The sequence below is a fragment of the Neolamprologus brichardi genome, chromosome 7, assembly GCF_056152115.1.
Source record: "Neolamprologus brichardi isolate AB-2024 chromosome 7, ASM5615211v1, whole genome shotgun sequence".
In the NCBI taxonomy this organism is placed as follows: Eukaryota; Metazoa; Chordata; class Actinopteri; order Cichliformes; family Cichlidae; genus Neolamprologus; species Neolamprologus brichardi.
In genome coordinates, this window is record NC_142110.1 from 40,888,188 (window position 1) to 40,915,416 (window position 27,229).

Here is a 27,229-nt window from a genome sequence, read left to right on the forward strand (position 1 = left end):
GCGATAGTTCTCCAGGCTTTCTGGAGGCTTTTCTGGACAATAATGTTCTGTGGCATTTTACTAATTTGTCCCAAGGGAAGATGCCTATTTTTGCCTAAGTCCCTAACAGCAGGTAATGAGGCTGAACTGAACAAACGGGGAAAGGGTAACAAAGATCCTACACACAGAAATTTTAAACTCTGGAAGAGTTTTATGACTTGAAGCCAAACCGTTAGCAGTATTTGGGGATTGTATTTTACTTTACAGTACTAAACTGAATATGTTTATACCACAGTGACGACCAGGAACTGAATCTTTCGGGTTTTACACCAAGTAAGAGATATGGTGCTACTTTAAATTACATATCAGAAAGGTTTCACTTGGTGAAATTTTAGGAACTCATATAAATACTTTAATTAAATAGGAAATAATAAATTAACTGATCTGCCAATTATGAAAAACAGCACTCTTCAGCTGTGCTGCATTAGATTCTAAAGAAAATAACTGTTAACAACTTTATTAAAAACGAATGGAAACATTTCTTAAATACTGAGCAGCAGTTCTCAGTCAGAAGGGTGAAAACAGCCAAATGCAGCACATTTCATAACTGCATCTGGCATCTATGAGCTGCCAGCTTTGATCTTATCTGTCAGTTTGATCTGTGGCTCAAATCCAGTCTGACAAATTGAGGCTGTAGATCAAACCGTCACTCAAGAATAAAGGAGGGAACTTGGTCTCCTTGAACAAATGTTTAAAGAGACTGTGGTTGTTTTGGTAAAGAGGAAGTTTAAAAGGCGAGCAGGCAGTTCGCATGAGCTTTATTTTTTCTTCACGCTGCTTTTTGTGTGCGATGGTGATTTCCTCTGTTTCTTTGCAGTGTCAACATTTGCTCCATTTTTCTTCTGGAAAATTGACTCTGATGCTTAAGTAAAGTTTGAAAACTTACCGACAGCATCAATGTAACTTTCTGAACTTTTAAAGACCCCAAAATGAGTTTTGAAGATACCAGTAAAAACGTACATTTTTATCTAGCATCTTTTACTTTTTGAAGGATTGTTTTAAAAAATACTTGAGCAAAGTCCCTACATTTTCTCGGGAAAATATCTGAAGCTTGAATGTTGGAATCCATATGAATGGAACGGTGTCATATCTGGAGATTAACACATCAAACTCAGATGAAAATGTGTCCATTTTTAAAAAGCTTTACCTTCTGTGAAGCCCTTTGACTGATTTGGACAGTTTGAAAGAGTATCATGTGCCTTGTTCACGAGAGGCTATAAACAAAATCTCAACCCCCTGCACGAAAAACTGTGGTTCCTACAGGCCTCCAAATCTGCTGTCAGAGATCAGACATCGGAATATCTTTCAAGCATCAATCATTTTATGTCAACTTGAGCTCCATATTCATAGTACCAGATATTTGCCCCCAAATTTTAAGGTCCTGAAACTGCAGTCTCTGTACTGTGATGCTGTCCAAAACCTGAGTGAAGTTTCTTAGAGATGTTCTGATGTAATGCTCAGAGACTGACAGTCCTCTCTAATCTGATGGGTCAAGGCCAGGTTTTTGACTGAGTGGTTGCGCACACAGGCTGTCTTCAAGTATTCTGGGACACAGCCAGAGGACAGAGAACGGTTAATTATTGAAAGCAATCAAGGGGCAGCGACTTCCACTGCTTCACAAATACATTTTTGGAGGCGTCGTATCTACGCAGCTTGAGGAGCGTTTTAGTTACACCACAGCTCAATCTAGACAGATGAACGGCACTACGAGGGAAACATTCAGGTTCACATATAGTTCAGCTTTGTGCCAGGAAATGATTCACCTGAACACTACTGTACATATTATTAGAGCAACTTTATCCAATTAGTAGCTGCCTGCAGTGTGCACATTTCAATAAGCCAGACTACCTATACTCCACGTAGCTTCTCAAATTTCCACTGTTTTTCCACATATTTCCACTTCCTCTCGCTTGGTCTTCAATAATGCCTCATCTCCTTCTCAACCGCAAGACAACATCAGCGTCCTAAACTACAGACACCGAGTCGATTGCATGAAAACATCATCTGATCCCCAACGTGACCTTAGGATAGATCAAGACGAGATAGAGGAGAGGTTTGCGTTCCTTTAATTTTGTCCTAATATCTTTTGAGGACATTAAATAATCAAATTTCACTCTGTGTGTGTGAGACAGAGAGAGCGCTGATAGAGAAAAAAAGACAAGTTTTCCCACAGGAACGCCAAGAAGCAGGTTAGCGAGATAAAGTGGGGACGCCAGCCTCAACATTACAAGTTGGATGGTTGCCCTTTTAAAGGTGTTAATGAGTTGTCCATGTGAGACGTTTGGGCTCAATAATTGTGTGTAATTTACATAACCATTACCATTAAGCAAAGCATTTAGATCCACTGTATTTAGGCCAGAAAACAAAGTCACAAGAAACTAATAAATGCTCAAAAGAGACTTTATTAAAAAAAACAAATAAATAAATTCAGTATATTTATTTCTCTGTCCTCATTTGTGTTTACATTTGCAATTCATCATCCATTCTCAAACATAAACACACACACAGATAGAACATCAAGTACAGGCTAAGACTCTGCACCAGAAAATTCACAAACTAATTGACTGTACGGTATGAACTGAACTGATACCCCAGATTCTGGGCCAGTAAGGCTTTAGTGTTTCCAGGTCAACAGACAGATCAGCTGGGAGTCAAAGGATGCAATGACCTCAAATCCAAGCATGACTTAAGGTGAATGTAAATTCTGGCCTTAATCAGTGAGTAGTTACAGTTGGCTAGATGTGGTTTTTATAATTTAGTAGCATGGGACCTGACCTGAACTGCACTGACACAAAGTCCTCTGAACAAAACATGACTTGAAAGCTAAAATTGGAAACAGAACTACTACTCTACAGGCCTCAGTTATCATGTTACGATAGTACAACAAGAGAAAGACTGAACAAGTATGGCATGTTTGGAAGGTTTGTCAGGAGAAATCCTCTTGCCTATAAAAAGAACGTTGCTGCAAAGCTTAGATGTGCAAAGCTGCATCAGAACAGACCACATGAGCAATTTTCTTTAGATTGATGATACAAAAGTGGAGACAGCATATGATATCACAGCAAATCACAGTATATCACAGCATATCAGCACAAAAACCTGATACCTCAGCTGCTAAGCATGGCGGTGGGGGGATAATGATTTGGACTTGTATTGCAGCCACATGACCCGGCAACTGATATTGCAGCAGATATTGATTTGACAATGAATCGGTGACGTGAGTAAAATGTGAGGCCAACTGTTGGACAACTAAAGTTGTCTCAAGGTGCAGCAAGAGAATCCCAAGCACAGCAGGAATTCTACAAAAGAGCATCGTGAACGATTGAAATGCTGTGGCAGGATAATCAGACAGAACCACATGTCTGCAAACTTCAGTGAAATTATTATTTTAAGTTGTTTCTGCTAAAGATGGTCTACAAGCTACTGAATTGTGGAGTGTACTTGGTCTTTCACAGGACTGCAGAGTCCTGAGAAAGCTTTTCTTTCTCATCTGTACAGGCTGTTTTTTATGCTTCACCTCCACTGATTAGATTTGCTGAGCTTTATCTGTGGATCTGTGACTGTTTGTGTGCATTTTGACCATTACAACTTTTGAAGAAGCCTCTGATTTGCTTTGGGTGACTCAAATTCTAGTTTCAAATATGCAGTTTTTTTAAAAACTAATTATGAGCACTAATTATTAACTAATATAGTAAACTAAACTAATTATGTACATCTGTGTTACGCAGCCATATAGTCTATAGCCCCTCCTTGATGACCATGCTCATATTCATATTTTAATAAACCAGCTTATGATGATGTTACAGCGCTTATGCCCGTTATCGATGCGACTGCTGGTATTGGATCGATACTAGTGTGACTAGTGTGTTGCTTTAGTTTGCTTACACATGACCTCTCACGCGGGCACACTTTGATCTGCTCCCTCCTCCCTGCTCTGCTGTGTTTAGTTGTCCAGCGATCATGTGACTCAGTGACACCAAAAAGAGCCATGCAGGCAGTAAGTGAGATGGAACTACTTTACAGCTGTAAATGAAAACACTGCAAACATCATGCATGTTAGAAGATAAGTCTACACTGTGGAAACACTGGCAACTTATATAAAGACATGAAAGACCACAAAAAAGAGAACTCGGTCCCAGAACAAGCAGCAAAAGAAATGAGAATATGAAGGAAATTCCTCAGTCATACCCAGACTGTCAGCACGGCGTCAGAGCTCACTGTCACAGTCCTTTGGGAGAGGCAAAGAATAACCAGGTAGCTCATGTAACAATAACGGTGATTTAGTTGTCATTAAGATGTATTCAGAATTTGCAAATTGATGATGATTCATCTCATAAATCATGACACACTGCTCTCCCCTGCATAAGCTGCCTTTATAATTTTGGCTGTACTGGCTCTGAATTTACTTGGTCTCAAATTGATACTAAAATCTGTAGCATTGCACACCAGTAGAAGTGTGTAGCCACACAGCATCCACTTGCTTATTTGGGCAATTATCTCCGCTATTAGCAGATTTATGCCCGAACACTACAGTTCATGCATTACATGTGATCTGCACATGGGAACCGTGCATGAAGTTGAGAATCTAATTCAGCATACACGGCCATTTTAACAATAACTGATAAAAGTTTCCTCTTTCTTTCCCAGCACCCTGTGCACTTCCACCCATTTCCCTGAGATTTGTTTTGGCACTGGTAGTAAATGCATGAGATGTCTCATGGCTGCATGTAAGCCAACTTAATTTAAGAGTTTCTTCACAAAAGCCACAAGCAATTCCAAACCGAAGGGCTACGTTATTCAAAGTGAAATGTTCCACATTAAGGATCAGCTACTGGAGAGGCAGTGCACATATATTTATGATGAGAGTTTATGCCTAATTACCTTGGTGTTAAAATATGCGAGCCCTCATGCTAAAGACAACAGAAGACAAGGGCCCCGAGTCAGAATGATTTTCTTGATAAAAAAAAAAACATGTTCTGGAGCCCTTGACTCTCAGAAAATGAAAACTCAAAAGTGGCAACACTGAGGCAAAAAAAAAGAAATAAAAATGATAATAACAGCTAAAATAAGCTTTTAAAACAAACTTTAATAATAACCAGCAAACCACAAACGGTACCATAAATCTGTGCTGCTTTTCTAGGACAGAAAATCCTCTGAGTGTTTGCTATGGATGAATGTGAGGCCATTCTGACTGAAGGCTGAGCTCAAGACATTACTCAAGAGAAACTATGATGAGCACAGGCTTGATTACAAATTCATAACATGACAATTTTTATTGACTTTATTTTCCTTTCCATCGCAGACCACTACGCTGTGATGTCCTAAATTATCATGGGGAGGTTAAATTTGATGTTATGTGGTTACATAGCACAGCGTGATTAAATCAGTTTAAATATTTAACCTGGTTCTGGGTGTATCATTATCTTAAATTTATTCGTATGTGAACAGATTAATTCTCATCATATCGGTCTGCCTCAGTGCTGTGCAGCTGTGTCTGCGGAGGCTTCTTCATATATCCAGCACTGACTTTAAGAAAACAAAAGGGTAAATCCCCTCCTTTCTCCAAACAGACCTTGTTTTGTTAGAGAAGTATGAAAATGATTTCATCTGACTGACATTTGGTCCTGATTCGTTCCCACTGAAGTTAAGTCAACTAACTTCCTGCTCAAAGATCGACTACCTGATAATGAGGTGCTGTTCCTATTTTTGACGTTGGTCTTTCATTTGCATTTTTTAAAAGTCGTTTTATCTTTGGGTTTTGTGAAGCCTTGCCAAACGTAACTGAACCTTGTGACTCAGAGCTAGTTATTTAGGAATACTACAATGAGCTTTGCACCATTTTCTGGGACCCATAGTTTTCTTGAGATCCCAGCCCTCACTGAGTTATCAAACTAATAATGGAACACAACTACGATTTGGGTTTTAGATGTGAGGCAACTACTAGTTAAAAGGAATTCTTTACAAGTTTCAAACACCTTATGCCACCCTCCAAAAGTTTTCAAAGCAACCTCCCTTTGACAGAGTAATATGAAAGATGGATATAGTCTTGATTTTAGCTGTAACAGGAGGTCTTTATCCTTCAAAATCAGATCCTCTACCAGAGGCCTGGGACCTTGAGTGTCCGCCACTACTTTGTCCGGCTGGTTAGCCAGCACCAGTTTGTCAGTCTCTATCTGGAAGTATCCACAGGATCTTAGCTCAGTCATTCCCAACCACCCTAGGAGGCGTATCCTATGTTGACCTGGGACTTCCAGGCCATACTCGGCACAGATGTTCCTATGCCAGCCACTCGGTTATGGTGTTCCATGTATGCCATCCCTGCTAGCATCTTGCACCCTGCTATTATGTGCTGGATTGTCTCAGGGGCATCTTTGGACAACGTGAACTTGGGGTCTTGCCTGATGTGGCAGGCCCCAGCCTCTATCGAGCTTGTGCTTAGAGCTTGTTCCTGTGCTGCCATGATTATTGTCTCTCTGCTGTCTTTTAGCCCAGCTTTGTCCAGCCATTTATAGATTATTTCAATACCAGCCACTCCTTCTATCTGGTACATGCTGTGAAGAGACCTGTCTTTTCATGATGGTTCTCTTCTTGCTCTTCTTCTTTCTTGTGTTTTTGCTGCCTGAGATATTCACAAAATGTGATTAGTTATGGCTATCTTTCTAATGTACTCATGGATCTTTTTTTGTTTCATCCTGGACAGTGGTTCTAACACTCACTAGTCCTCAGCCTCCTTCCTTCTTAGCACACAGTCTAAGGATGCTGTGCTTGCATGCATTGTCTTGATATCAGTGAATTCTATCTAAACTTTTGGCCAGCTGTCCCAGCAAAGTATCTGATGACCAGCAGGGGGTAGGTGTTGGTAAATGGACTGGTTCTTATATAGCACTTTTCTACTCTATCTGAGCACTCAAAGTGCTTTACACAACTTGTACATTCATCGATTTACACAAGCACTTTTTTGTCATTGTTGATTGCCTGGATCTTGTTCTTCCCATTCAGCTGACTTCCCAGGCTTGTCTTTCGTGATTACGGCTTTCCTAGTGGTTCCCATTTGCCACTGGGATTCCTTCTTGTCTTTTCTGACATGTGTACAGTGTGTGTGTGTGTGTGTGTGTGTGTGTGTGTGTGTGTGTGTGTTTGAGGATCAATTCTGCTAATAACGTTTTTCTACCTAAGAGATTTGCTACTGTATATCTATCTGTAGCCAAGAGAGAAAGTTGTTATTATTTAATAAAAACTGGTTAAAATAAAAGGAGCAATCTACACTGAGTTTTATTTGGCATCACCAGAAATGTTGGAAGAAGCTCTGAGGACTTGAAAACTATGGAAATTGTTCACCTCAGACAAAAGAACAGGCGACTATCTTTCTGTCGATCGAACTCACAGCCATGCTGATGGGTCATGGTAAGTGGAATATTTAAAACGAGTCTCACAGATAGAATCTTTTGGCTAAAGCTGGAACACACAGGGATCAAGAAGTTCAGTTCAGTGACTTTAACTGGTGGAGTTGAAGCAGATAGTTCCTGGCTACAGCTGCCTGAGTGCATCATACACTTTATATAAAAGATGGACGTAGCTTCCAAGACAAAAAACCCCACCATCCATCTTCTGGCAAAATGTGATAATTAAAGTGAAAAGTCCAACTCAAAAGCAGCAGCAGAAAAACATCAGAACTGATGGATGATGGTAGCTCTGAGAGCTCTTTCCTCTCTTCAGTCCATCAGACTCTTTACAGATAGGTTTCATGCCATGAACCTCCAGGTTTCTGCAAGTCAGACTTAATTCTGTTATCCACCAGAAGTTAAATCAGTTTGATGACTAACAGGTCAGTTAAAAGTAATAGTTTTTTTCTCTCAAATTTTGTCTCTTTTAGCTTAATACAACATTTAAAATGTGTGATTTGTTGGAGAGATTATTCCAAGACACATAAATCTGGGCTCAAAGCAAAGCTCATGGAGCAGCTTAGCAGGGAAACAGCAAAGCCTTGAGGCTAAACCGAGCTGTGTGGATATGTGTGACTCGCTGAGAACCAGGCTTTTCTAAAAATACACAGTTAGGCTTGTCTGAATAAACAAAGCAAAACAACAACAACGACAACAAAAGAAAAACTGAAGATCAATTACATTGTGAGCATGTGCTGATACTGAGGTACTGAAGGAAGTAGTGCTAATCAGATTGGGAAGTGACCTTGTTTAGCCTCTGCTGCAATCTGTCTACAGCCTGCAGAACTGTGTCATCTTATTTTTAGTTCAATATCAGCCTGACAGTCTCATTCAAAATATTAACAAGCTTTAACCAAAACAAAAATCAAAGTTCTCACTGAGATTATGATTATATACAGTGGTTTTAGACATTTAATAGCTAACTGAGGAATAAAGTAAACTGTGTGCTGCATATCAACCTTCATTTAAAGGATTTAACAACAGTATTGCATTAACTTTTTAGGAATTACAATTATTTTTATTTATAGCTTCCCAAATTTGGCCTTTGTTTTCCAGCAACAGAAATCCATCAAAGTATTAACAAACCATTGAGCTGTCCATGGTGTAGCTAGCAGCTGATCCATAGATCCTAAATTGGACAGGCGAAAGTGAATGGAAGGGATGGGTTGTACTTCTGCTCTGGAAAACAGCCCGTGGTTTCCACCTTGTTGCATGTAAACCCTCTGTAGTTAGACCTATGAAGGCATCTCTGGATTACAGTGAGATGCAGACCTTATAAGAGTGTTCTCAACTTGGTTAGATGTTGTGAAAGCTGTTTTCTTGACTTTGGAAATAATTCTGGAATCATGAACTTTTGATGTCTTATGTGATCTTTCAGACCTTTTGGTGTCGCTGAGCTGATCAGGCTAACCCTTCTTTTTAAGAATCTACCAGATCGTTGATGAGGTTAAAGTTTTCGCTACCTGCAGATTTTTCAGCCTAATCATGACCTCCTTCACTTACATCCGTATCTCTTTGGACCTCTTGGCCTCTTGTCTAAATGATACAAATTAAAACTCACTGACCTCTTGGCTAAACTTCAACAAAAAAAATGTTACCACACAAGTCAAAAATAAAAAAGTAATAAAAACACTGATCACATTTGTCTCTTTTGATTTGTTTTTTTCATTGTATCAGTCTTTCTCAGAACAATATCTGTATTTAGCTTGCTGTACATTTTGCAACCTATAAAACACATAAATAAACTGTCAGATCTTGTATACACACACTTACATAGAACAGAAAGTGACACAGGAATCAGTTTATAGTCCCTCGTGCAACAAGGGGCAATAAAGTCATATTTATTGTCAGGCATGCAGGGAGAGGCCTCTGAAGTCCTACCTGACATCAGAACAACTAGTTTCCTCAAAAACAATTTAACTCAAGTGAGCTGTATGACATATTTACTGCTCTGCAGTCAGTCTGGAATAAAAACACACAAGAAGAGCAATGGAAACATGAAATGAGCACACAAATCCTTGAACATCTCAATCTCAACCCCAAAGTTAATTTAAGCTTTGTGCGGTGCACATATTCATGGCTTGAGTTTATGTCAGATTTAAACTTTCCCATCATTTGTATCGGACATGAGTCCGTTATTCTTCACTCTTTTGGGCAGACTGAGAAATGTAAAGTATGTGATTCATCTGAAGCTAAAATAAGTAGTTGAAGACTTCTGCCAAGCAACACAGAGACACAAATGTAATGTATAAAACTGAACATTCAGAGAGGAAAGAAGTATCTGAATATTTTGCTACATGTGTTTTTAGCATTATTTTTGTTACAGACTATTCACTTAAGCTAATAGCATACTTTATGTCATTACTGAAAAAAAATCACTGAAAAAATCAATTAAACACACCATGCTGGTGAAACTCTTGGATTTAATATAAAAAGTGGCCAGAGCTCTGCTGACAGGACTGACTTTGAACAAGCATTTCCTGTTTCTGATCAGGAGGGATTTCGAACCAGTATTTCTTACATTGGTTACACCCTTCTTTTTGATAGCAAAACTCCAAAGTTAGCTTTTATTCAAACAGATTAACTAAGCCAGACTTTATTGTAATTTTTTAAGTGACTGTTGCAAAAACACATTCTGTTCTGATTTCCTGAGTTGAATTTATGGAAAAATTCCAACAATAACAAAGTTTGAGAAGAATACAATATTACTTTTGCACCAACAAATTCCCAAAGAGCTATTTGCCAAACACTTCTCAGCATACTGAGCAGTGTGTCCTTAAACATTTGAGGAAACTGGACAAGAGAAGGACAAAAGAAGTGATCCTAATAATCTATCTATTGCAGATGAACAGCATCTGAAAGTCATGTCCAGAAGAAATAGGAAAAAATCCAGTAAAAGATCTGAAGCAGGAATTCATCAGGGCCATCAGTTGATCCATCTCATGTCATAAGTCAGCCTTAAGGAAGGGAAGCCGGAAGAAAAGGCTGAGCTATGCTGAGTTACACAAGAACCGGTCTGAAAATCAGTGGCAACAGGTCTTACGGAGCGATGAATGCAAATTTGAATTTCTAGTGAAATATATGTCAGTGTGTACAGAGGAGGTGAAGCGAGAGGTATAACAGTGAGTGTCTACAGTCATCCTCACCATAACTATTTACTTTTTAACTTATTTAAACATAAAGATATTAATTGAAATATTTGAACTGGGGCAGCAAAAGGTTTCAAAAGGTCCTAAATTGTATTTAAAGAAAGCAAATAAAAAACAACCCACATCTTTTGTCCCTCTCAGAAAATAGGCTGATTAAATGAGATTTCAAAGACCTAATTAGCCAGTGTGGGTCAATTTTACTGTCCGACTTGTCACAATTACAGCACAGAACCACAGAGACAGAGATGGATAGTGGCTCTAAGGGCTATATGAGTGTCTTTAAGAGTCTCCAGTGAGGTTCAGAAAGTCTGGCCCAAGCGACTGATATACCTCACCCAAAGAGAACGAATGAAGCAATAAAACCAAGAGGGGTTAGTAGTTTTGTTCTTTTAGTTACTGTCTAATTATTTTTCATGCAGTCAGTTTGTGTTTTACTCACCCAGTGTCTTGTTTTTCAATTACATGTATTATAACAAACGGCACAAATAGTGCACTGCATGTAATTTGTCTTTCTCGTACTTTTCCCTCCTTCACTCTCAATTTAAGGGAAACGATCCCTTTAGATAAATGCAGAAGTCAAGGATAACAAAATAGAATAGGAAGTAGTAGGCTGCGGCTGGAGATTAGAAAAAAGGTGATAATCGCAACACAGTCCAACATTTTTACATTGTTATATTTAACAAGACGAAGGAACAAAGGAAAAGATAGAAATCTGAGTAAGAAACCCAGAGCGAGAGCAGTGAGACACAGAGAGGAGCTGCTGGAGGATCTGACGTTTCAATCAAACAATAATAAATCATACTAGTCTCATAATAAATCACAGACTGGAGTGTTTATACTGTCCTGCCTCGCCTGTCTAAACTGTCTGTGGTTAGTCATAACACGCTCACTTTCACCACTGACCTTCTTCTCATCCTCACAGTTACACACCTGGAGAAATTGTTATATCAAAGCAGGAGGAGCTGGCGATTACACTGACAACCAGCAAGTTTCTTACACTTTCATGATCATGCTTTGACTTTAATACATTTTAACATGCTTTATAGTCTTCTAATGACATGAAGGAAAACCATGAGAGACTGACAAAAGGTCATCCACGAAAATACCAAATCTTATGCAGTCCTAGACGGTGAAATCATAACTTGCCTACAAGATGGGAAGATGTTTAATAAACCCTGTTACTTAAGTTGGGATCATTCAAAATGAGTTCAAGGTATAATATGTAACACTTATGTTTTGAAATGTCTGATTGTCTGTAGCAATGGAGGGCACATTTTCTCTTGAAATGATGGTGTGATTACATCATCTTTTCAAAGAATGTTTAAAACCAGAAAAAGCCTCAAAGTTTTAGCCTCAAAGTTTTAACTAATAATATTTTAAACCTATATGCAGGTTTAAAAACTCATGTATGCAAATCCGATACACCTGATGTTACCAGGTATAGTAATAATAATAATATTTCACAGTTCTTCAGCCAGGATGGAGTGCAAAAGTTGAATACATCCCTGAAGACAGGTATGCTTTAATCCTGTTCTTACCATATATCTCTCCACAGCAAGTTTCAACTGGCAACAGTTACCAACGTCTTGCAAACACTTGCCAACCGGTTGGGGAACACACATTTTTCCCTAGCAATAGTGGTCGCCGTGGGTCTAGGCTTGTGTGACAGGAGCTTTAGAGATTGATTCCAGAGTGGCTGCTAGCAACCTGTTGCAATCAGCTGGGGATTACTCACTGTTCCCTAGTGTGACGAGACCCTCTCACTGCCTCAAAGAAGTCCCGACCCGCTATTATAGATAGTCTTCCAAACTACACAAGCAGGCCCAGATAAACTTCTCTGTCTCATCATTTCTTTTAGTACACCTCCGTCTTTGTCACTCACTTTGAGCCAGTTTGTGGCACTAGCAACCAGTGGTTGCTAGACAGTTGCTCACTAGTGTCTAGTTCTTTGCCTTTAGGGATTAATAAAAAACCCTTTTGCTAGACTTTCCCTGCTTGAGAGTGCTTCCAAACACTACAAGTGCCAGTTTCCAACACAGCTTCTTTTATTTTTTACATTTTTCTTTCTGTCTTTAAGACCCGCCAGAGCTAATAATGATAGCATCTAAAAGAAGTAATCACTGTGGGTGATCTGACACAAGCCCCACAGAGGAAGATATACATCTGTTTTGATAGGCTGAGAGGTACTTCTCTTGACTGCAAAATACAGCTTGTGAATGTAAAAAAAAGTTTTAAAAAATCTGGAATTCCCCCTTAATATTCCTCAACAATTGTTTTCAATACCTTCCTGGTGTCATTATCGTAGAATTTGTGTGTTGCATTTTGCACTCGTTCCTTATTTGTCTTCTAAATCCTTGGGAATAGACTTAATTTTCCAATATGGAGCTGAAAGTTTCATCTTATCTCAACATAAGAGAGTCATATATCAGCAGGGCATGCCAGCGTGGCTTTGACCCAACGAGTGATCTATCTTTTGTCCCAGATGTCTTCCATTCCAGAGAGATTTCAAATTCTACTGTTTTTCAGTGGCTAAACAGAAGTGCTCTGCTACAGCAGATCATCCTGCTCAGTCTCAATAACAATCACACAGCTGATAACAGTATCCGCTACTTAGCGGAATTAACAGAATTCAACAGTACATCATCGCTACATCACACTCAAACTGATTATGTGTTATGGGAATGGTATGATATTCTGAGTTGTTGGTTATTTCTCATACCAGACATTCAACACTTAGGGGAACAAGAATCTGGCTTCCCCAAAATATCAAACTACACAGTACTTCAGTATGTACACTTTCTCTTCTTCTTTTCTTCCAGTAAAACGTCCGAGGATAATGTGCAGCTTGGACTGCGGCTTCACCACACTATGCATCATCATCATCTTGCACCTTTCACTCTTGTTTAACTCTGTTTCTTTTATTTTTCTTTTACTTTTTTAACTCAAGCTCACACATCCAGCCCACACTGTTTTAAGTACTGATGACAGCTGCTCTGAGGGAGGTAAAGATGATAGAGCTGAGCGAATGACAGAAGAGCAGAGGAGAGGTGAGATTCAACTTGGAAAACGTATCATTATCCTAAAACTGTGGTTGACAAACTTGACCATTTACCCGTGTCCACTGTGACTAAAATCATTGTGTTCATGAGGTTTTTGTCTAATACTAAAGTCTCTCTTTGGAATCTGGTCATTGACTCGGTACTAGGTTTACAATCACCAAGTCAAAACAGATTTCTCCTCAAATTAGCCAACAAAAGACGATTTAGGCTGTAGTAGCACAAATATTCTTATATCTGCAATGTAACAGATAAATACAATTTAAAAGTGGTAGAAAAGCAGTGTTGGAATAGTTAGATTCTGGTGTCATTTTTCATGTATCAATGGGTCAGAATAGAAAAAAATATCAAAGATCACCAGTGACGGGAACCCCATAGTGTGACATGACCCACAGGGCTAGTGGGGCAATGGAAAACACGTCTGATTACAGATCAAAATATTTTAGGTTCAACTCCTGGCTAGCTCAATACTGTAGTTTTACAGAAGGGGGAATTAATAATAAGCCATATGACAAACAAAGGTTAAGAATAAAGGTAATGATTAGGAAGCTGCAGTATGGCTTTATTCTGAGAAAGCATATACATATATATAGTAGGGTGAAAAGAGAGGAACTGGGGTACTGTTTGAGGAAGTATGACAGAGACGTAAGTGAGGGTGGTGCAGGACAGTAGCGAGATGTGCGATAGGAGTGACATTTGGGTTCAAGGTAGGGGTGGGATTACATCAGGGATTAGCTCTGAGCTGCTTTTTGCTAGTTGACAGGTGAGGTCAGGTGGGAGTCACTGTGGACCATGATGTTTGAAGATGACATTGTGATCTTCAGTGAGAGTAAGGATCAAGTGGAAGAGAGCCTGGAGAGGTGGAGGTGGAAAAAAGAAGAATGAAAATCAATGGAAACAAGACAGAATACATATGTGTGAATTAGACTGAGACAGGTGGAAAGGGTAACAATCAAAGAGTGGAGACAGTGAAGGTAGATGAGTTTTAATTCCCTGGGTCACCATCCAAAGTAACAGACAGTACACGAAGAAAAGCGTGCAGTTGAGGTGAGTGTTGGGGGGGTGGACAAGACAGTAGCGTCACCTGTTTGGCCTAACAAAGTTGAAGATGTTAAGGTTTTTCAAGAGAGTCACCAGAATGGGAAAGATTAGATCTGAGTACATCAGAGGGACAGATGACGGACAGCTCAGGTTGAGTAGTAGTAAGGCTGAGATGGTTCAGTCATGTGCACAGGAGGGATATATTGGACAAAGAGATATTGAATATGAAGAGGAAGAGAGGACATGCAGAGGGTTGGGGTGACAGGATGCTAGGGATGCAGTGAAATGGAGGCACATGACCCATTGTGGTGGCCCCTGAAGTTGAAAGAATAATAATAAGAAGAAGAAGATAGTAAGTGATATGGTAAAAAAAATTGCTTACCATAACACTTTAACTACAAACACTGAATAATCAAATATATCTATGCAATATATATATATATTTCAAATATGTACTCCTAGTAATACTATTACTTATTATTAATAATAATAATTTCTGTCCTGACAGTTAATCTGTCCTTGAAAACAGACTGCTTAGCTGCATCCACTTGTGCTATGCTAGCTCAAGTTAACTGTCATCTGGCTGTGACAACTTATGTGCCAGCCGAATGAATATAAGATAAAACAACACTTAAATTATACTATATAAACAAAATTGTGGAAATAAAAGCAGGAACAGCTCATTCAAGGAAACCCATGCCACGATTCTCCTAGTGCACAGTTTTTAGAATCTTGGATACAACTTTTGTTTTTTCAATAGGAAGAGGGCCATGTGACACATCAAACTTATTGGTAATGTCACAAGAAAAGCAATGGCGTGCTTGGTTTCAACGTAACTTTATTCTTTCATGGGTTATTTACAAGTTTCTCTTTGTTCACAGCCATTGACATGTCGAAGAGGTTAACATGTGAGGAGCGGATCGAAATTGTGTTGATATCTGGTGAACACAGTAACCGGGTCATTGCAGCAGATTTCAATGCAAGACACCCTACGAGACCACCCATCTCCCATGCTACAGTTAGCAAACTGCTTGCTAAGTTTCGTGAAACTGGTTCAGTGTTGGTTTTGCCAAAATGTGGACGCAAGAAAACTGTCACTAATGAAGAAACATCAGTGGCTGTCCTAGCTTCATTCAGCAAGAGCCCACAGCGTAGCACTCGCCGCATGTCACTGGAGAGTGGCATTAGTCGAACATCCCTTCGGCAGATATTAGCTACTCACAAATGGCACCCTTACAAACTCCAGCTACTGCAGCATCTCAACGAGGATGACCCAGATCGGTGCACAGAATTTGCAGACTGGGCAAAATAAAAACTGGAACAGGACCCTCAGTTCACGCAGAAGATTTTGTTCAGTGATGAGGCAAACTTTTAAGTGAATGGTAAAGTTAACAAACAAAACCACTGCTATTGGTCTGACACTAACCCACATTGGATGGATCCCTCCAAGACTGTTGGAACAACAAAAGTGATGGTTTGGTGTGGTATATGGGGTACAACGATAGTGGGTCCATTCTGCATCAATGGAAACTTCAAGGCCACTGGATATTTGAAATCTTTATGCACTGAAGCTGGCACGTTCCCTGAGTTTTTCCAGCAAGATGGTGCACCACTACATTATGGGTGCCAGGTCCGAGCATTCCTAGATGAACAGTTTCCTGGAAAGTGGATTGGTCATCATGGGCCAGTTGAATGGCCCCCAAGGTCTCCCGATCTGACCCCCTTAGACTTTTATCTTTGGTTTCATCTGAAGGCAATTATCTATGGTGTGAAGATACGAGATGTGCAGCACCTGAAACTACGGATACTGGATGCCTGTGCTGGCATTTCTCCTGCGGTGTTGCTATAAGTGTGTGAAGAGTGGGAGAAGAGGGTTGCATTGACAATCCAACACAATGGGCAGCACATTGAACACATTTTATAAGTGGCCAGAAACTTGTAAATAACTCATGAAAGAATAAAGCTACGTTGAAACGAAGCACACCATTGTTTTTCTTGTAACATTACCAATAAGTTTGATGTGTCACATGGCACTCTTCCTATTGAAAAACAAAAGTTAAGGGAAAATCCAAATGACCAAAAAATATGCACGAAATATTAATTGTTAGGATGTTGTTGTTTTTTTTTTCAATTTTAGAAAAACAAAAGACGGTGGCACATTTTAAAAAATGACTAGTGGAGAAAGTAATTAGGCAAAGTAAGAAAAGAATGGACTGTATTCTAAATAACACCAATTCAGTTCAAGTCAGTTTGATTTTTATGGCACCAATTCACAACAACAAACAGTTTAAAGTGTTTAAAATGTAAAGCATGTCATTAAAAGCAGGCTAAAGCAAAGAAATACCAATACCATTGTAAAACAATTCTGCTTTCCATTGGATTCATATCCTACTACTCAATATACTATACTATACTACTACCCAACATTTTCCATATGTGCCATCACACATGGACAAAGACATTTTAAAAAGGCAGAGGACACTTAAATGTAACTTTGAAAAACAGTTTCCTTAAAGGCCGTCATCTCACTGAAATAAAAATGAGATTTCTCCAGTAATTTCAGCTTCTAGTATCCTGCCGGCCTTAATCTGATTGTCCGAGTCTGTTTTCCATCGGAGACAGATTTAAGACAGGACATCAGATTGGAGTTAACACTGTTTGCCTTTCTGTTTCCTACACACCGACGTGCAGAAATCCATGGAAACACATGACAGCTAAAACTAGTATGCCATAAGCTGAGATATCAGGAAAGCGTGTTTCATTTTTCTATTTCATATAACAGACACGCACAGATGATGCACACGCAGAAGGTTTCTTGACACATTCAAAAGGTGTGACTGCCTGTGCTTGCATGTATTTTGTATGAATTCATTTGTCACACGTGTGCATGAGTGCACACACACTCTCACTGTTTCTCTTCAGCAGTGAAGTACTTGTATTAGAGTTAAACAGTGCAGACACAAGCAGGTCTCCTCCATCTTTCTCCCAGCTCGCGGAAGCTGAGAGCACAAACACAGCCGTCAACTAAATCAGCACCATAACATCAACAGATGTCCTGGTGTGAAAAGCTTTCTGGACTTTTAGTGTTATTATATATTATAATTACATTGAAGATCCAATATGTAAAAAAGACAAATATGAAACTGTCCACTGTTTGTGCTATTTAACCACTAAGAACCAAGATTTAGCCAGATTTGGGCATTTTAGCTGCTCTTTGAAGGGTCCTTTGTGCTCCACTTTTCTATAATTTAATACTTACAAAGTTCACCATGTTAGATTGGTGCTAGTTTACCTAAACAAAACCCAGACAAATTCTCCAGCAACAGGAAGATGGTTTGGTCCCCTGGGAGCCTCTATTGCCTGACTCCATCTCAGATTACATGAAGAAGACATTGAGAGAAATTGTCCAAGATGCTTGAAGTAACCTGCCTGCCAAGTATCTTAAGAACTGTCCAAGTGCAAAATGCTATAGTCAAAGTAACTTTAGCGCATCAAGACTGACAGAAATGGAGTCTATCTGCTCTCATTTTACCACTGAATTAGCTGAAGTTGGTAATTAAATTCAACCTGCAAAGACTGCCAATATTTGGCCTTCTATAGAACTTTACATGAACTAATATATTCACAGTATAGCCAGAATATATTTAGAGTATAGCCAGGTCAAATCATAGATTTGAAATAGAAATTCCTCCAAAAATAGTGATGTCCTTTTGCAGGACAGCAAAAGGATTGACAAAAGGCCTTTCATAAATTGGAAGCCAATTATTTGCAAGCCTTCGTCAATCTGTCCGAGAGTGACTGCAGTCAGACTGCAATTTCTTTGGGCTCAAAGCGATCACTGAAACTAATTGTGATCATTAAAAGGAAAAAAAAAAATCAACGAGTGGTTGTCATCCTACTTTTAGCCTATTGTGATGGAGACATTAAGGACAACTTGTAATTTACTAACACCAGCAGGTGAGTCACAGTGAATATTGATTTGACTCTAGTTTTTTCTATTTACTACACTTTATGATGAATAAAAACTACAAATAAATAACTTTTAGTAGTAAATTCTATTTCAGTGACTACCAAGAGAAAAAACACAATGGTTGATCTTCATATTGCTGTTGCTACATTCTGTTATTACTGGCCATATCTCCTCATCATTCTCCCCAGCTGCTACTGTGCACGTGCTGCATTAAACGGCATGATTAAACGTTAAAGAAGTTTCTGTAGAAAAACACAGCACAAGTGCAAGTGTGGGTCAAAGTCTGAATGTTCTCTTTCAAAATTTCCCAACGGTTCCATGAAAAGCATCTGACACATCTCATGATCAGAAAACAAGGGATTAGAAGAAGGGATGATTATTAAATTCATTTTATCACAAATGTGAGCCTAGGATAGCAACTAGCTGCACACAGTATGTGATAAAATGATATATGATCAAATAAGAAATACCTTATTTATCACCAAAGTTGGGAAATCTACTCAAAATGTGAAAAAGAACTGTGATTAAATAAATATCACAGTGCAAAAAAATCACTCAATAAATCAAAATGTAAATATGATTTACTCAGGAGCTTAAATTCACAGTGGATACATGGATTGTGGTATGTGGAATTGTGTTTTATCCTTGTGATGGTAGAGCTGAAACAGATGTTAGAGAAAGTCTTCAGCTGCTTGTCCAGCAAGGGGTGCAAAGGGTGACCAAGATCCATTTCTTGTCCATGCTCATTCAGCCACAGTCCTTTGGATGATCTCTGTGTCAGCTGATGCAGGAATCCAAACAGTGTGATGAATAAAACTGGATTCAAACAGCAACAGAAATGCCCATTTCCCTCAGTGAGTAATACCTTGCCAGCTAGCAATATTCGGGCCATGAAAATCTTCCCCACAGTTACATGTCTGCAGCTACAACACTTTTCTATCACAATTGTGAAAAAGTGCGATTTCTCCACTTTTCTTCTTACTGCTCAGATTAAAGTCCTTGGCTGGCACTCCCTCTCTCCCTCCACAGCTCCATGAAGCAATGTCAAACTACACTCACTATGTTTCCCCTCTTCTACTGATTTGCGATGCAGTCCTGTTTTACCTTCATAAAACTGCAGGAGTTATGTGGCTCAACATAATGCAACAAAATAAAGTTTGGCAGCTCACAATAGGCCACGGGATTATCTTCGTCCAGGTGCACGAGTATAACACTCCAAATGAGACTTAGTGGCAATAAATTTCCCTTGTAAAGGGCACTGAGGTAATCGTCCAAAATGTTCAAAATGTCCCTGACATTCATCAGGGACTGATGTGAGTGTCTCTTCTGTATTATGTAGGACCATAACTGTGTTTTTTAATTGCAAGTGATCACCCCGAGGAGGTCAACAAAGGGACAATTCCAGTTTTCCACTTTTCAAGATGATGAACCTCTTTAATCGGCTGGTCTTCTTCTTCTTCTTAACAGCTGCTAGTTAATTAAAAACATTAAAAAATTATCTTTTTGGTGTGTCAAATAGATGGAGTAATGAACTAATAAAAGTCCAGTGTATCGTCCTCTTCTCAGTTTTTTAAACTCAGGCAAAGACTAAGGAAAACAAACAATCTTTCAGTCAGATGACACAGAAAGGTTTAGGTGTAGGTCTTTTCGCGGGAAATGACAAATTAAAGTTCATTCTTGCCCAAGGCCTTCATTTCTTTTTGAATCAGTGAGGACAAAAACAGAACATCAGTGACGTAGTAGCGCATCTGGCTTAGGTATTCATTACAATCCACAAGTTATTGCCCTGAAAAATGACAAATGTGACCTTAATGTTAACCTGAAACAGGTGATTCTTGTTTATTGTGGACAATCAAAGCCTTGCCTTGATCGCTGAGCAAAAAAACATACACTCTCTCACTCAGATCCACTTACACCCCTTCACTCACTGAAATTACTGCCCTTCACATTAACATTAAGGGACGTCTGCCATCAGTCTTACATGATCAAATATGTCTTAGGCCACTGGTTATAGATAGACTGGTACAAATGTGACTTGTGCCTTGCCTGTGTGTTTACCTCAGTGCCATGGATGTCCCATTGACTGATGCAGCTGAGCATGCTCTGTGGGTTGGTCCATAGGAGCAGCTCCCCTGCCGTGCGTACCGCTCATCCCCGCAGCACAGAATGACCAGAAACGCCCTCCGAAAAGCCCGGTTTAGGAAGGCGTACAGGAAAGGGTTTAGCCCTGAGTTAATGTACCCAAGCCACAACCAGGCTGTCCACAGCTGCCAGGGTACCGAGTAGTGGATGAAAGGGTCCACTATGTTGGTGATAAAGAATGGAGCCCAGCACAGGCAGAAACAACCCATTATAACCGCCAACGTCTTTGCTGCCTTGGTCTCAATGCGCATGCGGCTGTGACCTACAGGAGCCTGCTCTGAGGAGGAGGAACCTGTTGGTGTCCTAAGGCGGTAATGCTCCAAAGGATCTGAGGAAGTGGATGTCCTCACGGTGATGACTGGAATTGTGCCGGTGACCGGAGCAGAGCCGGCACGTTGAAGTGTCTCTATCTGCCGCACGTGGGTCATGGCAGTAACATAGATACGCTGGTAGGCTAAGACCATGAGACCCAGCGGCACGTAGAAGGCCACTGCAGAGCAGATTAGGGCGTACGGCCGGTTAACCAGAAACACACAACTTGTGTCGTTCGAGCCTCCCGCCAAGGCTCGCCGCTCTTCAATCTGCAAAGAGAGAAGACACAGGAAGAAAAAACAAGTGAAATATGGGGCTCCCAGGAGGGGATTAGTTTAGCTTAACAAAAAACAAAAACATTTAAAAAAAACTGGAACTATGGAAAGACTTAGGCCAGCTGTTTCCCTCTGCTTCCTGCCTTTTAGTTAAGGCGGGCTAAAGAAAGAGGTAAATGCTACATATTGTAATAATAAAGTACTTTGGAATATCCTTTGTCTGGCCAGTTGCCCATATCTTTGTCCTCTATATAAACCATGAGTAGGTCAAAGTAAATTAAAAATCTGCAGGCGGAGAATTGCCTTGAGCTGAAAGATTAATTTTATCTTATCCCTCTATGTAGCATTTGGGTGCAGTAAGGTAATGCTGCACCCTGGGACACTAGAATAAAACCAAACTATCATCAAAGCAGAAGAAAAAGTAATGTGTGACTCATCTTGAATTGAAAATGCACTCTTAATGGACTTTTAGTGTTTAAAGTGCCAAAATAATGCATTTGAAAAGCTAAATAGCAATGTCTCTATCCAAAAAAGACAACCTTGCTACAATTGCAGTTGTGAGCTGTTTAATGTAGGAATAATTATTCTTTCTACTGTCTACGTCCACGAGTTAGCAGAAACTCTTCCTCTTGTCACACGTTTCTGATTTGATAGTTTGGTGAAAAATGAAATAATAATAATAATAATAATAATAATCATTCCTACCTGTAAATGAAACTACACACAATAAGGTTTGTATACTTTTTGAGCAACTAGGTGTTAATTGGAAAAAGATTTAGGTTTAATCAAAGCTTCACACTTACATAATTATCAAAAGAAAGTAAAGAAAGGAAGTCCATCACATCGATTTCCTCCCTAATTATTAAATGTGACGTTCATCTTTGTGTTACATGAACCAAAAAGTTCTTTAAGCTGACAACAGCCACATGGTAAACATGTATTCACAAAGCTTACTGAATAAACTGTAAGTAACTGTGTCACAGACAGCCAACTGTGCCGCTGTTGTTGTCCATTCTCCATATGGAGGTGGGTGCTTACTCCCACAGTGTCACTTAGTCGCGATAAGAGCCAGAATAATCTAGCTTTTTTCAAAGGATGAGATGTCAGAGTCTTGAAGTTGAATCTTGACTTTGCGGAGATGTGAAATTTTTATTTTAATACTTTAAAAAATAGCCTTTTTGATATTATTCCTCCAGCCTTGTGATTGCAACAAGTCCAAGTACATGCAGAACAGGAGCCTCACACTTACAGCAAAAGTCCACGAAAGGTAACTTTCATCTGTGTAATTGTTTTGCTGTCTGTTTCCAACTGTGTTTTATTTTCAGCCGTATACATTTATTATACATTTCTTTGTACAATGCCTCAATATTATGCAGACCATCGGGAGATATATGCACTGAGAGGTCCTCTATCCATTGCGTCTTAGCTTTGCGCAAAGGGTCGCATACCTGAGATATGTGAATCCTGGAATTAATTCTAAATTTTGGAAGTGTTTCCTTTGCTGATCGTAATTTTTTTAGTAGCTGTTTGAGTGGACTACCTGTGGAATAGTTGAAAGGACGGCCCAACCATTTAAACAGAGCACTACTCATTTGGTCAAACCTCTAGAACTGTGTAATAATTTACAGATTTCTACTAGTTGACTAAAAGTGTTAGATGTCAAATAAATTAATAACATAAGTACTTCCAGCTTTCTGCCACATTGCCCAGTTATCTGGTTTGTCTTTGCTCGGGAGTTGTTTATTATTCCATAGAAGTGCTTGAGGTATAAGCTCCGTGTAGCTTATGGCATACACCACGGTGATAACCAGTCCCTAAGGTAAATTTCTATCTGAAATCAACTTGGCCAGCTCAATTTAATTAGATTTTACTCTACAGACAGAAAACCTTGCTGCAGACGGTATCTCCCAAATTGAGCATTTCAAGACAGAGATCAGTTTCAGATCACTATCCATGAGCAGACACCTTTAAAACCAACCAGACAAATACTATTTGGTTTAGCTTGTGCTTAGTGAGAAGAAATTTCAGTTTCAAACAATCCCTCTGAAACAGAACAGAAGCGTAATGAAAAACACACACACAGAGACAGCATTTAAAATAATCCTATGCAATTTTGTATACCGTGTATGACTTCTAGCCATCGAGACAGCCATTAAAAAAGTAACACTGGCTTTGTACGCTGCCAGACAGAAAGATAAGAGAAAAGAGCTTTTCATTAAGTCTGGATGAATAAATTCATCTGTCCCTGCCTGCCTCTGGGAGTCCTGCTGCTCATTTCAAGGCAGCTCTGAAACAAGCTCATGCCAAAACATACCTAAACCAGAAGAAAATGCTTGTTGAAGTGCTGTCTTTGCTCGCAGCGAGAAAGCTTCCACAGGGACTGGAATTGTTTTGTGATCATTCTTTTACTGTGCCATTGTTTCAGGGATTGAAAATGTTATTAGAAACAAAGAATATTAGACTGGAGAGGTTAATGCCGCTTTTGCCCTCAAAGAAAGAACATACCTCTCTTTAGGCATTTGAGAGCGGTATGAACTTTTCTTTGTGATACTTTGTTTAAACATACTGTCTGTTTGGTTTGATTCAGGGGTTGTAGTAAAAACAAAATGTAAGAATTAGAACTATGTAGCCACTTGTTTTGATCTCATTAGTGATGGTTTCTGATCTGAGCTAATGAGGACTTACAATATCCTCGATCCCGATGGCGTTCCAGCTTTGCATGATGGGTAGAAAGGAGATAAATGTGGGAATGAGCCAACAGCCACTGAGCATGACTGCCACTCTCATCGGGGTCATCTTGTGTCTATACACCAATGGCTGGCAGCAGATGGCATAATACCTGAAATAAGACACAGACACTAGCACACACATACTTTACACTAACATACAGATTTAAAAATGAATGGGGGGTTGTGCTTCAGAGGTATGGGGTATTGGGCCCATACTCTATTCTGGCTTATTTGATCCTTGTATGACGGTAGTGCAGCCATTGCTGTGAAATAAATCAGACTTTTTCCTACTTTTGTAGGAAACCTTACTGACTTTTTGTGATATTAAACTGCTCTTCATAGCTGATTCTGTTCACTTTTACTGACAGAAATACTAGGTTCAACATGGTGGCATGACCAATGCTTGCAGCAGGATCTGCTTACACCAGTAAAGGCAATATAAGGCAACAGCTAGGTTTGCCTGTCAAAGTCGTATTTTTGTTTGTGACTCTCTGAGGGACATCAGAAACCTTTGCTGAGATCTCATAGATTTTAGGAAGGCTACCTTCAGTTATCTCCCACCACCGACAGTCAGCGAATTTGCGGTAAAGAGGGTAAAGGGCATTGAGTTTTGGAGGGCTGACCTCCAGCGACAACACCCCAGCTGTCATCAAGAAGGCACAGCAGCTTTTTTCCCTCCTCTGCAGAAGGAAGACAGCGGACCTCCTCACTTCAGCACTGACAGTCTTATACAGACGGGCCATCAAAAACATTATTACATACTGGATTACTGCTTGGTTTGCAAACAGCAGGTCTGAGGATAGCCATAAGCTGAAGAGGGTTGTGAGAATAGTAGAAATGATTATTCTCTGTTTGAAATCTATAAACAGCACTGCATGGGCATGTCCTACCAAGAGGACTACCCGAGGGCCGACCTGCTCCGCTCCTGGACACACATGAAAGATTAGGTCTCTGCCAGTTTGATAATGTTTTGTTTTCTTCTCAAAGAGCGGGAGGCTCTGGATGAAGAGAGGAAAGTCTGGGGTACCTGCTTAGAGGGCAGCCCCTACGACCCAAATAAGTGGTAGAAAAATACAGACGGATCATTTGTTAGGTGTGCAACGTAAGTAACTGACTGTCTTCAACACTAAATCAAACCCTATTTTAAAAAAAAATGTTTTCAGTGGGGAAACACATTGCGCCATCAATATATGCCTTTTTTACACAAACACAAACCTATCCAGTGCAATGCAGCAGAGGTGCAGGATGGATGCTGTGGTCAACAGGACGTCCAGAGATGTTCGCACCAGGCAGAAAATCTCTCCATAGCGCCACTGGCCAGTAGTCAGTTCGATGGCAGCAAAGGGCATCACGACCAGAGCAACCAGCAAGTCAGCAAACGCCAGCGAGACAATAAAGTAGTTTGTCTTTTTCTTTCTGGGAGAAGAAGACAACCATAAAGAAGTTGGAGGAAAAAAAAGATCCAGAAAAAGTTTGATTTACTCTAAATGTTCTGTCTTTAAAAAGGGGAGCGGCTTAGTCGGCGTAACTCCGTAAAAATGTGAAAGACAGGCATGTTTTTGAGTACAGTTTTATAAATAAATAGTATTAACTTCCATTTGCTTGTATGAACTGAGGAAAACCTGCAGTAAAGTCTATCTTAACCCTGGAGAACCCATGGGGTCAAATTTGACCCCATGGTTTCCCTAGAAAACCAATGAGGTCGGCTCTGACCCCATGGGTTCTCCAGGGTTAAATAAAGGTCTTTAATAACGTCTCAAAACTTTTGAGGCACAGATCCAAAAAATTTATTTTTGGGGAAGTTACCAAATGTCAAAACAAATTAATGTCCATCTTTCTGTCTACCTGACAGGGTTTGTCATGACAGGCTGAATGAAATTTGAGTGCTCTGACATTTGATGGGTTTGTTTAAATATTATTGCCAAAATGAGAACCATGTAGTTTGAGAAAAAACGGATCTTCAAATGCTGGTTTAATTTTAAAAGACAGAAAAAGAAATTCTGAAAGTCATTATCTCACTCAAAAAAACTTTGCTACATTATGTCAGGTTTATTGTATGTATTTTTAAGATTACTAGATTTTTATTATGGCTTTTCTGGACGTTCTCAAAAAAGATTTTAGGGAGCATTTGCAAGTGGAGGGGACAGAAGATTTAAACCTTCTTCTCTGCTGAAGCCACAAAAACCACAGCTGCTGCTGAGAAAGACAACAGTGCTCACCGCAAGTGTCGGTCCTTGCAGAGCGCCACCATGACCAACAGGTTGCCAAAAACTGTCATGATAATGATGAGCGAGAGAAAGATGGTGAGAGCGATGGTCTCCAGGGAGCTCAAGAATTCCTGCTGCTCCTGTTGGCCCGGCTGTTGTTCAGAGTTTTTTATATCATCCAACAAACTGCAAGAGAAAAATAAAACAAGTAACCGACCAATAAGTCAGTTATTAGTTGTATATGCTATAGTCTGGTTATTGAATGGGATATGCATGATGTAAGTTTTACAATGGGTATGGATAGATTTATCTTAGTTTATCTTTGCATGTAAATTTGATTATTTTATATTATGTTACTTGTATCTTGTATCTCTGACATGTATCTGAATTTTATGGGTCAACTGATATTATATGTAGCTACCAAGAGATTGCAGATGAAAATCAGCTAACAGCTTAAGCTGGGACGAGACATTTTTTCCCCAAATGTGATAAATGTTTCTTTTTGTGCATGTTCCCTCAGAAAATTAAAAAAAAATCAATCAAATGGCTGTGGGGTGCTTTCATTTAGCACGCTGTGTAATTATAGTTGGACTGACACCTGTACGTGTGATCAGAAGGTTATAATCACTCATGGTTGTCATGACAATTCAGATAATCAGAACCAGAATCAAACTTTATTAATCACAGAGGCACTGGTTTTTTCCAGTGTGTAAAGATGGTACAGCATACATCTTTAATGACTTCAACAAATTTGAATTTATTTAGTGCTTTCTTGAATCCACACAGGGTCAAAATTATGCATACATACTCGCAATTAAATCTTTTAATAAGTGATGTTGTAATGAGTGAAGTTCCTACATTGTTTTT

General features: G+C 39.5%; 1 protein-coding gene across 1 annotated transcript in view; it reads right to left on the bottom strand.

Moving 5' to 3' along the window:
* si:dkey-247m21.3 (5-hydroxytryptamine receptor 4) overlaps positions 1-27,229 on the bottom strand; it is a 54,105-nt gene that overhangs the window by 7,272 nt on the left and 19,604 nt on the right. The window contains exons 3-6 of the mRNA XM_035909841.2: positions 26,375-26,548; positions 25,371-25,571; positions 24,112-24,265; positions 20,756-21,420 (exon numbers count right to left, since the gene is read on the bottom strand). Of these exons, the coding sequence (XP_035765734.1) occupies positions 20,756-21,420; positions 24,112-24,265; positions 25,371-25,571; positions 26,375-26,548 (1,194 nt within the window). The remainder of the gene's footprint in view (positions 1-20,755; positions 21,421-24,111; positions 24,266-25,370; positions 25,572-26,374; positions 26,549-27,229) is intronic.